The sequence below is a fragment of the Copadichromis virginalis genome, linkage group LG22 (genome assembly GCF_057382275.1).
Source record: "Copadichromis virginalis isolate Kocher_CV1m ecotype Utaka linkage group LG22, C_Virginalis_male_GT1.1, whole genome shotgun sequence".
Classification (NCBI taxonomy): Eukaryota; Metazoa; Chordata; class Actinopteri; order Cichliformes; family Cichlidae; genus Copadichromis; species Copadichromis virginalis.
Genome location: NC_140638.1, coordinates 17,059,485 through 17,071,804, shown reverse-complemented (window position 1 = coordinate 17,071,804; position 12,320 = coordinate 17,059,485). Strand labels below are relative to the sequence as shown.

At 41.7% G+C, this 12,320-nt stretch overlaps 1 protein-coding gene across 4 annotated transcripts in view; it reads left to right on the top strand.

Annotated features, from left to right (window-relative positions):
• atxn1a (ataxin 1a) overlaps positions 1-12,320 on the top strand; it is a 118,572-nt gene that overhangs the window by 99,223 nt on the left and 7,029 nt on the right. For all 4 annotated transcript variants that reach the window (XM_085447026.1, XM_085447027.1, XM_085447028.1 and 1 more), the window contains one exon: positions 5,817-8,165. In XM_085447026.1, coding sequence (XP_085303152.1) covers positions 6,327-8,165 — 1,839 coding nt within the window. In that variant the 5' untranslated portion in view covers positions 5,817-6,326. The remainder of the gene's footprint in view (positions 1-5,816; positions 8,166-12,320) is intronic.

Here is a 12,320-nt window from a genome sequence, read left to right as displayed (position 1 = left end):
GTCGACTAGGACTGGTTCACAACTGACAGGAAATACCACTACAGAATCTTGTGCTTTTGGCCTCATCCCTTGCATGCAAAGATTTCTCAGGGATGATTGTCAAATTAAAAGACATAATTTTTTTAAATTGCTGAAATATTTGACACCTTTCCAGAGTGGGTAAACACCTCCCCCATCTTTAACTCTGAATGTCAGGTTCTCTGGATGTTTTATGTAATTGACCTGTTTCCATAGCTCTAGGTGCTTTTTAATATTATGCTTTTTTTTTTTTTGTCTTTTTACTCCTCCACTAACCCTTTTCAAACTTGCTTCTGGCTTCAAATTCATTATTTAAACAGCATCTCAACTTTTTTGGAAGATCATTTGTAGTTTAGTTTTGCTTGTTTACCAGTGCTCAGTTTATACACTACTGATATATTTGTTTTTATTCCTTTGCATATTGACTTGTTTCCAGATCGACACAAAGTTTCATTTTTTTGTATGTCATACATCATATTCTGAAATTTAATGATAAATTGGAATGTTTTCAAAAATTGTAATGCAAACAGATGCACTGTAGCAAACACTGATCGTGGAGCCTCACCAGAATTTCTGTGTCTAGATGTCCACAACGTGTCTGCTGTATGTTGACTTAATAAGCCAATATGCTTATTACAGTGCTCTTGGGTAGAGATGCAAAGTATAATGGGTTTTTCTTGCTTTGATGGGAGTTTAATTGGATTGTGTTTATTCTGTAGTCACTACAAGTCACTGTTATTTAACAAGATCATATATTTGGGTCATTAGCGAACTGCATTCTGCAGATGTTTGATATAACTCACCAAATAGAGAATGTAAATGTTTGATAAGGGATCCAGTGGTTTTAGAACTCAACAAACATGGGAATTTTCCCAACTTGAAAGCAGTTACAGATCGAAAGTGACAACTACAACTAGAAACTGTAATAATGGATGTATTGGAAAGATAACATCAGCATTCAACATATTTAGTATATTATAGAGGCCTGTTTGACAGATGCATGCAAAGATTTGAGTGAGCAGCTTTTAAAATTATCATTCACTCTATTTGTAGATTTTTAAAGAACTTCCTCATCAGTTTGTACATAGTTTTGCATATAATTTGTCATTGTAGGGTTAGGTCCTCCAAAACAACTGAGAGACTCTCCAGAAGTTCTTCTATGAATTTGAGTTGTTTCATTGTTTTCCCATCTCTTTGTGTAATCCAGGACTGACTTTGTAATGCTGAGATCAGTGCTCTGTGGGGACCATGCAGTCTGTCACAGGACTCCTTGTTCTTTTTGTAGCTGCAGATTTTTCTTTCTCTTTTTTTTTAGGTGGATTCTGGCCACTGGAACTTTTTCATAGCTGTTATAACTCTTAAAAATAAGTCATCTCTGTTGATGTCTGCATTGCAGGAACTAGAACCTTTCAGAGTTCTTAAAGCCCTGCATTTTGGGGTCTTTGACATACATGTGTGGTGGAAAAATCCAAGTAAGCAACAAAAAGGGGGGAAATGGAAGTCATAAAGCATATGTCAGATTTTCTAGTTTGGGCATCCACCCACAGTGAAGCAATGTAGTATGTGTAGATGAAAATTGGCAGCTTTTTCAGTGTACCGGTACTATATATGCCACTAAGTTAAAGACAACAGCTCAACTTTAATGCTAAAAAGAGACTTTTTTTGTATTTAATATGCCAGTTTTTCAGCGATAGTTTGGAAGGATATCGATTTGTTAGAGATACAGTATGACAGTCCAGTCCAGTGTTTAAGTAAATATTTTGTAATTGTTGTATTAAACAGTCATAGTTGTGGGTGGCCTTATGACTTCTGTTGTGGCACCATAACCACAATGCACTCCATTACTGTGAGAGTAAAACATAAAGTGTTTATAAATTATAGATTGCCTTTTAAGGTGAGGGTAAGTCTCCAGGAGATTAATGTTCATGAGTACTGTGTCCTCTGAAGTAGCAACTGTGAGAGAAAGGTGGCATATATGAACCTGCAGTGAGTGAAAAATGCCAGTATTTGCTGACCTGCACACAGGTTTTGGTAAGGTGGAGAAGCGTGTTTGTGAGTGTGTGTATAGAGAAAAAAAAGGCTCAAGCACATGGAGGACAGGCAGCTTGGGTTACAGGTCATCTGATATCTACACACACCCACACCACAGCGCACAGTCCTGCACGTACACACTGCAAGCTCAGCAAGATTCAGGTGACTTAGCTTTTCAGCGAATGTGTGTTTGAGTGTCACTTTCAGTGAAGCAGTCCTCTCTTTGTGCAATGTAGGTCAGCTGAGCCTGCTCTCTCGATCCCTCTCCACGTCTCCCATGCATCTTAAGCTTTTCCTCACTCTCATACCCTCTGCTCTCCAGTCTTTCTCACCTCCCTGCCTCTGTTTATCCCTTTCTCGACCTTCCTCGGTCTCTTCCCTCATTAACTGTTGTTGTAGCCATGCTGTTTTCTTTTTTCTTTCTTTAAGATACCAAAGTTTCCCACAGTGGATGCGAGAAGGGGATTTACAGTGGGAATTACTCTTTTGTTCTACTTTGAGTTCTTTTTCTTTCTCTTTTCCACTATGAACACTTCTTTCTGGCTCTTAGTAACACTGCAGGATAAAATGGAAGCAACCGGGAGGATTATGAAGTTAGCATTGGTGTCTCTGCTCCCGCAGCACAGCTGTGATTTCTAGTTATATTTGTATATTTAAATGCTTTATAATTTCCCACATTACCTTTAATGTGACATGATAGTACACTTTTCCAGCAGAAGTTGTTCAGTAGCTGCTATGCTATTGTTGTCATGACTTGTTTACCTGATTTTTGTCTAAGGTTAACTATTATTTTATGTTGCACATATAAGATTTCTCTTGGAGTACAACCATTTTCATGTGTCTGAATCAGTTGTGACAAATTGATGCTGCCACAGACAGCAGCATGAGCAGATCTGAGCTGCATGTACCGACATTGTCCGTGTTTGAGGTGACAGCTGATATGAAATGTCTCTCATCTTTGAACACTCAGGCATATAACGTTCCCTTTACCTTAGAGTCTTAAGTTGAGCAAGAGCTTGTTGAGTTGTTTTTACGTAGTAGATTCGGATTCCTTTATTGTCAGTCAGTCAGTACATCACAGATGCATTGCTGAATGAAGTTATGAGTACAGAAGGGAAGAAAAACCACCAAAAACATCACAATAAAGACAGAATGAGGTTAAGATTATAGGGCAACTGACTATTACACATGAACAGTAAAATAAGATAAATAAAAATAGTATTGCACGGTGTATACAAACTCTTTAAGACTGAGGTGAGGTCAGCTATTGGATTGATGTGCATTATTGTCTCTGTTTTTGTATTTTGTGACTAAACAGCGTGACTGAGGTTAGGTTTGCTGAAGAGACATGTCAAAGATTTGTTGCAAAAGGATTCCAAGAGTGTACAAGTGAATACTAATGTAGAAAATAGGGAGCATAAAACCATTAAATGGAAGAATGATAATTGAGAATGGTTATGTAGTAGGAGAGGTGGACAGGCTGAGGCAAGAGAGTCAAGTGGAGGTGGAGTGACAGAGAGGAGACAAAGAGGGAGATACAGAGAGTGCATCTCAGGGCTAAAAGCTCAGCGATCAACATTCCCTCTCAGCACACATCTGAATCATGCCGGCTCGATTAAACAGATAAAGTATATACTTGAATAAGCGAGTGTGCGCTGTGTACCATGAAACAAAGGCTGCTGTGTGCTCCGTGCGAATGTGAATATGCATGTGTGTTTAATCAGAATCAGAATCAGAATCAGAATACTTTATTGATCCCTGGGGGAAATTATTTTTTGTTACAGTGCTCCATTTTAAACCAACATTAAGACAAGACAGACAATACGCTAACTAAGAATAGTACAATATATACATATACATACATACATACATACATACATACATACATACATACATACATAAGTCACTTATAAATAAATATTTGGAAAAGAAACATGTGTAGTTGTAGCAGCAAACAGTGTGTTAAGTGGATGCGTTGTACAGGGAGATGGCCACAGGCAGGAATGATTTCCTGTGTCGTACTTCTACTCCTACTCCTACGCCTGTTTCTGCAGCTGTGTTGTAGTAGCATTACAACACGTCTTAAATTACAGGAATCTGCTTGAGCTGCATGATGTCCCTCGCTCTAGAGAACACACATTTACACACATACTGTGTGTGGGGGAATTAGCTAAGAAGGCAGTGGAAGCCTCCAAAGTTTGGTTGAAAAACTACATTTTTGGGGTTTTTTTTTAGCAACTTTAGAGTAGGACTCAAATTGAGAACCACTAACTGTTAAAATTTAATGCAGTATTGTATTTTATTTGATGATATTGCCAAACCAGCTAAATAAATGCGGCTGTAACCTGTTTTTAATCAGTTTCCTCAGTCCCGTTTGACACGTTTTAGTGAATGGATGGATGGTCCACATCTTCCATCCATCTTCTTCATTAAAGACGCTTTTAGAAAAAGAAAAGTATTTTCAGATGTTAATCATCTGGTTCCTTATTGGGCAAAAATAGTGAAAACCTTTACTTTTATTTTGTCAAGTCCATCCATTTTCTTAACTGCATTTCCAGTTAGGGGATTGTTTGGTGCCACAACCTGTCCCAACTGTCATAGGGCCAAAGACAGGCTACGCTCCGGACAGACTCTCAGTCCATCACAAGGCTTTTTTCAGTCTGTAGCATCACTTAGGCGTTGATATAATTTGCTGTTTTACTGCAGAAATGGACGGTTTTCTAAATGTGTAACTGTGCAGGCGGTCACAGAAACCAAGGACGGTACAAACTCACTGACTCTACAAAGAACAAATAAATTGGTGAGCCGTGCAGCAGTGTGTTAGTGAACGATATGTGAGCTACCTGTGCGTGTGCATGTCTGTGTGTGTGTCTGTATGTGAAGTTGTGCTGTGCTTCAAGAAAAAAAACACGTGTCAGCATAATTGAATATACACAGGTGTCAGTGTTTGAGTAAGCAAGCGGTTCATGCTCGGTGTTGTGTGTGTGTGTGTGTGTGTGTGTGTGTGTGTGTGTGTGTGTGTGTGTGTGTGTGTGTGTTGGGGATGTATGTGCTTGAAATTCCTCTACATTATTTATGAGTTTCACACTGAGCTTCCCATCTTTCACAGTAGGGGATGCTCGCAAACAGATGGCACGCACAGGCACACACATGTGGTACACTCATTTATGGTATACACACAGGCTTGTAATCAAACTCTTATTATTAGTCATTTACTGAAAGTGCCTGGTTATTGTTGCTTGGAGTGGTCATTTTTATATTAGCAGGGTCTCTTTTCTTGAAATTGCAGTTACCCATGACTGACCTGTGTTGCTGTTATTCACATTGTTACATAAAACACCTCCATATCCACACAATCTACAGGTCACGCTTGTTGCAGTGGGCTTTTTGTATTTGTTAGCCTCCTAATTCTCATCTTTGTCACCTTTTTAGAGCTGTTACTTGACCTCCCGAATGTCCTGCTGGCTTATTCTTCGTAGTTCAAAACGTTGTCCTTTTATGGATTTGTTGGTGCTAAAGTGTTGTTCCATTGTTAAATTTGTTGTTGCAGAAGTTGTTTTGCTCAGACACATTATTAACCTGTCTGTCTTTATAGGTCTGTAGATGCGCTGCATTCACTAGAAGGGATTTTGAAAATGGCTCTGTCATTATAGTTGCAGTCTTGCTGAAAAAAAAGCACAGAATAAGAATTATAAAGTATTCTCCTATTCATCAGTTAACGAGCCACACCTTGTCTAACCATCTATTTTTTCCTCTCTCTTCCACAGGATTGTGCTGCGTGCGGGCAGACTTTCTTTCACAAGGAGATGATTCCTCATGAAGTGCGACGCACTCGGCCCCCCATCGTCCTCTGCGACAGCGGCAGGTTTGACGTTGTGACGCTCTCCACCTCCACGCTGAGCTCACCCATCAGTCGCTAAAGATCCCCGGACGGAACGGACCGCCCTTCCCCCTCCCCTTTTAACCAACCCTCCATATCGTCATCCCCATCTTTAATCCTTCCTCACCTGCTTGTTAGGGCCTGGATTTTTTTTTGTCAAGAAAAGGCCTTGGGTGAAGTGGATAGAGAGGGAAAAGAGACAAGATTGGGGAAGTTTCATTTTGTGGCTAATTAATGTGAAATAAAGGACCGGACATCAAAAAGTGAGAAAGCGAACAAAAGCGACAACGAAAGTGAAAGAACGAGGAAGCAAAACAAGGGAAAAAAAGAAAGCTGTAGTCCAAAACTCGAGGAAGGATAACGCAAGTATAGTTGAGGGGCGTGAGGTGAAATCAGCATGAAGTCCAACCAGGAGCGCAGTAATGAATGTCTGCCCCCAAAGAAGAGGGAAATCCTCTCTAGCACGCTACCATCTGAAAATCGCTCACCTATCATGCCACCTGCCACTGAGAGCCAGCGCTCAGAAAACATGACCTGGCTCGCCAGTGTGGCTGGTGGGAACGAGAGCAGTGTGGGTGCGCACCGTAGCTCCAGTCACTCTGACGGATCGCAGTATAAATCTCCCTCCTCCATATCAGACTCTTTGACCTCTGCCTCCTCACTGAGGGTGGTCTCATCTCTTCCTACAGTGTACACATCCCACCTGCCACAGACCACAGTTGGAGGAGCTGTCCATTACACCCATCTGCCTCACAATATGCAGTTTATAGCCTCACCTTACACTGCCCCATACAGTTACATCCCCTCTCAATTGCTTCCTCCTCCACCTCCTCCCCCCCTGTCCTCCTCTTCCTCGGCTGCACAGAGACCCTCACACACAGAGACGGCCTCTGCTCCTTCACAGGCCTCCAAGCAGGACCAGCAGCGAGCATCCACAGGACGTACCTCCATGCCTCCTCCTTCTACAGACCCTGTCCCTCACCATGTTCAAATATCAACATCCCCACGGACTGTGCCATCATCCCATCACCAAGGAGGCACTCACCTTTCGCCCCACTCAATGTACCCTCACCATACTTTGGGACACAGCATGTCTCAGGTGGTGGTGCAGTATACGGATGGACCCACCAGAAAAGAGCAAGGTGGCTCTCAGAGACCCAGAGAGCTCCACAATGGAGAGCTGGAAAGGGGCCGGCGGTATGCCGCGCCACTCGAGTCTAACATCTCCAAGTCAGGGAGCAAATCACGGGATGCCACATCCTCTTTGTCTTCCTATGAGGCTCGACAGATGGTTCTGCCAACAGACTACTCTCCGCATGATCCATCAGGGCTGAGAACCTCTGTCATGTTAATGCCCAACAGCCATGGGGACCACCAGCTGGTACCACCCAGAGCCAGCCCTGAGAAGGTGACAACTTCAGCCCCTGCACACCTGGAGAAAAGTGGCAACATCATGGGCAAGCCTGTCAGTCGTGCTCCATCCTTATCCAGCACCACCTCCTCTTTCACATTTCCACCCCCACTAAGTGTAGACAGCCTGAAAGCTGCTGTCAGCACACTGCCACCCCAGACCGTCATCCAGACCACCCACAACGCCACAGAGCCACTCTCAATGGGGCTCTCTTCCACCAGTATCTACCCTCAGCAACCTATTATCGGCTATATTGCAGGAGGCAGTGGTAGCAGCTACCACACCAGCCTACAGCAACACTTACTCATTCCAGGCCCCCAACCGGTCATCATCCCTGTCAGTGGAGGTGGAGTCACAACATTGGAGCCTGTAACCTCCCATGTTACATCATCTACCCAAGCTGCACCTTTTCCTACTACACTCCCACATACGTACATTGCCGCCACCGCCCCCAAAGGAGAAACTCTGGAGACCCACACTGGCTCATTTCACCAGGATGCCCCAGGTGCAGTGGTCCAAGCCCAGCTTCATCTCCCCATTGTTCCTGCTCCACCAGGGCTGGTGGCGACCTCCGCCGCACATCCCCCCTCTAGTACGGTGCTGCCTCCCTCGCTCCCCCCATATTTCATCAAAGGTTCCATCATCCAGTTGGCTGATGGCGAGCTGAAACGTGTGGAGGATCTGAAGACAGAGGACTTCATCCAGAGTGCTGAGATCAGCAGCGAGTTGAAGATAGACTCGTCCACAGTGGAGCGCATTGAGGGGAGCCACACCTCGCCCAACTTTGCTGTGGTTCAGTTCTCCGTTGGTGAACACCGTACACAGGTGAGGGAAAAAATCTGAAACATTTAACAGACATCGCAGATTCAGGAGTCCAGTATCGCAATCACACGTTTCCTTAATCAGTTTATCACGTACAGGGGTGTTTTTACAATTTTGAGAAACTAGCTTATTTGCTTTCTTGCTAAGCAATAGCATCGTCTTATCTTACAAACTTTAGCTGCTGGTTAGCTTAGCATGAAGTCTCCTCTGACTAACAACAAGATTCTTAAAATTCACTGCTCTAGCACGTAACCTCACCATGAAACTGTGATGTGTTCGCCTTTTTTTGCAAAGGAATTAAACAAACAAGATAGAGGTAGAGCAGGTCATTTGCTAATCGAAAGGTTCCCCGTTCCTTCAGTCTTTCCCAAGACACTGACCCTGATGTGTTTACTGATGTGCGAGTGGGTGCTTGAGAGGTAAAAAGTGCTCGAAGGAATAAAAAATTACACTGCTGTGTGAATGTGTGCGAATGAGTAAATGCGACTTACAGTTTAAAATCACTTTGAGTGTTCGCTCTTTAGCAGCAGAAAAGTGCGAGTAGTGGTAGTAAGTAGCAGTCCATTTATGGTCTTAAATTTAATGTGCTGATTAAAGTTTATTTGTGTTTACCTTCTCACACAGCTAGGATATTTGTTTCCCCTTTGCATACATTGTTTTAATGTTTGTAATAATGTGATTTAATAATTTCTCAAAATGTTCACATGTGGTTTCACGATCTTTACAGAGCTCTGTTTGCATGAGGTTGTCAAAGTTTGATTTATCTCATTCATGCACACAAACATGTAAATGAAAAGTTACTCGGTCCTTTGGCATTTTCCAGGTGGGACCGAGGTACCAGCACACCTAAATCTAGTATGTGACTAATCTAGTATCCTTCAGTTGCTAGGTGTTTGTAGGTTTTCTTTATGTACTGTCTATTTTAAAGCCTTCCACCTCATTTCAGTCGGATTGATGTCTGGGCTTTGACGAAGCCTTTCCTTAAGCCTTCATTTCTTCTTTTGCCACCAGTGCTTGGTAGATTTGCTCCTGTGCATTAGATCGTTATCCTGTGCAGAAATATTCAACTGTGGGTTAACTTGAACTTTGGTAAAGGTGACTTTATGTTATCTTCATATCTTCATTCATTAATAGGCAGATGTTTGGCTCTGATGTTTTTCCCCTTCCACTAAAGTTCTCTTTTTTCTTTTATCTCTTTCCGATCAGTCATGTGCAATTTGACGCTAATAGTTACCTGCAGACCCCGAGATGACATGTTGGTGGTCTTTTTTTAGTTTTTACATTTTTTTAGTGGTTAAATTGTCCTTTTTTGGGACATTTGTTTACTTCTTTTCTTTTCTACTCTGCCACAGTTAAATACAAACATACTTGAATCTCTCATTAACATTGATTATTGATTGTTGGGGTTTCCTCTATATTATTGTAGAGTCTTTACCTTATAGTATAATATGTGCCTTGAGGCAACCCTTGTTGCGATTTGAAGCTGTATAAATACATTTACATTTAAATGTGAATTGCAGCAATCTCTTAATATCCGATATTATGCCACAGTTTATCTTTCGGGTTTTTATAGGAACACTTGCGCTCACGTACACTCATGCAGCCTTCGCCCTGTCTTTGAGGATGTGCGTTGAAGCCAGTTAATCTTTTTCATCTGTCCATGCTGCGACTCGTCCACCCACACAGCACATCTCTAACCGTCTCTCTCGCCCCCAGCTGCTCTTTGATGTCGTACCCCACAAAAGCTGACCATCTTTCAAAGACTTCTCTTTCTCTCTTGTGCTCCTTCAATGGTTCCTAGAGCTGGGCGATATGAGATTTTTTCATATCACGATATGTTTTTTTCATTTCAGGCGATAACGATATCTATCACGATATAAGCCAAATAACTATATTTGTAAGATTTAAATGTGCCGTTGCTCACAAGTAAAATGTGAAATAATCAGCAGCTTGTTTTTATTTAAAATTCAAATTCAAATTTTTTTTTTTATTTGTCACGTACACAGTCATACACAGTACGATATGTAGTGAAATGTTAAATATTTATTTCCCATAATAAGTTCAACAGGGTAGATGTACTTAAGGAACATGAGACTTTTTCAGATAAATAAAGGCAAATATTGCAAACTACACAAAAGGCAGCCGCTAAAGCGTTTAAGTTTCAAAATAGGACAAACGAAACAGACTAAATTGTCAATTCCACTTAGAAACAAAATATTAATTCTAAAAATAAATCTTAGTTTGTTTTACAGAAGAACAGACAAAACTGACTAACTTTTGTCAATATCAAATAAACTGAGAACTAAAAGGAAATTCTCAATCTCTCCTTGTTGTATAGCTTAGCTTTTCAAACAGTTTTAACAGTTACTTTAGTCTGACAAAAGCCGAATGACGAATTAGCGCTTCCAGTCAGAGACTGAGGCTACGTCCACACGTACACGGGTATTTTTGAAAACGGAGATTTTCCGTTTTCGTTTTAAAAAATAATCCCGTCCACACATAAAGGCAGAAATGAAGGAAAACGCTGCTATGAACATGCCAAAGCAGCAGGTGGCGCTAGATTCCTAACCGTGCAGAAATGTTGGCCAATCAGAAGTCTAGAAGCCTCGGTGGGAAAAAGTAAACAAAGCTGGGGCACAGAAGCAGAACCGAGTCGTATGTGTGGAGGGACAGTAACTGTGTGTATATGTAAGCATTTAAACACTGCAGAGAGTAGAATTAACAGTAACAGTATTGTAGAAATTAATTTCACCGAAACAATAACGTGGCGCAGTGTGACGCATGCTCCAGTTTATTGTATTTCCAGACTTGCTTTCGGCACAATTTACAGTGCACGCTACTCTATTTTTGTCAGACTTGAAATAGCCGAAATACCTTCACACTACGGAACTTCTTTGGCTCTTCCGTTCGACAATCTCTCCGGCGTTGGAACCATCATCTGTTTTCTCTTCGGTCACGCTCGGTTGATTTTTCTAGTCGGCACACTCATTTCCTCCATTACGCGCTGGCTCCATTACCCGCTGGCTGCTTCCCAAACAAACACACGTGCGGCTTGGCACTTGTGCTGTACATAACAAGTCACGCGACGTGACGCTGCGGCTGTGATTGGTTCGGCTCTGCGCTACTTAATTTGGATTGGCTGACCTTTTTTTTTTTTTTTTTTTTTTTTTTTGAGGACAAGAGCGGCGAGGTCTATCGCGATAGCTTAATTTCTCTATCGAGTAAAAGTTATATCGCGATACATATCGTTATCGTTCTATCGCCCAGCTCTAATGGTTCCTCTTACTTTTTTCCTGAGCGGCGGTTATAGCTTTGAGTCCACACTCAGAGAACTTACTCCAAGAAGTCAAAAGTTATATAATACAGGAGGGGAAAGTGTTGCCTGACGTAAGATTTGAGATTTGGTACTTGTCACGTCTTTCGCTTGTATCCTTCTTGACATAGCTCTCTTTTCATTTCCTCCCTCTTCTTCTTGTCCAACCTACTCTCTCTTTTTAAACTTGTCTTTTCATCCCCATCTTAGAAGCTTCCTCCACTTCCATCATCTCGCTCTTTTACGGTATCCTATCCCTGGCTTTGCCTTCTTTCGGATGTTTCTGATGTTTATTTTCCTTCTCCTGAGCCTGCAGCCGATCTCTTTTTGTCATCCATTCATTCTTTTTATACATTCAAACACTAATACAGACCCAGTCAGGGCTTTAAGTCCACAGTTTAAATCAGAAGTGAAAGAAAAATCACAATTATTGCATAAATATCTTTTTGACTTTGCAGAACACTAACAGAAAACGTTTGTATTTCTTTCTAACTTAAAGTCTTAGAAGACAGGAGCAGCTGGATACCCTTACTGCTTCTTACTGCCTTACTAAGAGCATTGAATAGCAGCCATGTGCTGCTAATCAAACACTCTTGATTAACTGATGATCAGCAAGTGTGAGCACCTCTATGAAAGCAGAAGTTTTGGAAGTTTCTCACAATAATGTGAGAGACTCTGAAAGTTGTACAGAGAACAAGTTATTGCTGCTAAAAGTGTTTCTACAAGCTACTGAATCCTGGTGTGGACCTCAGAGTTCTGTGAAAACGTCCTTTTTCAGATGAGAGTTTCAGGTCTCAAGCTGACACCAGTATTAGTAGTATAGCAGTGTAGTGTTTTCAGTATTC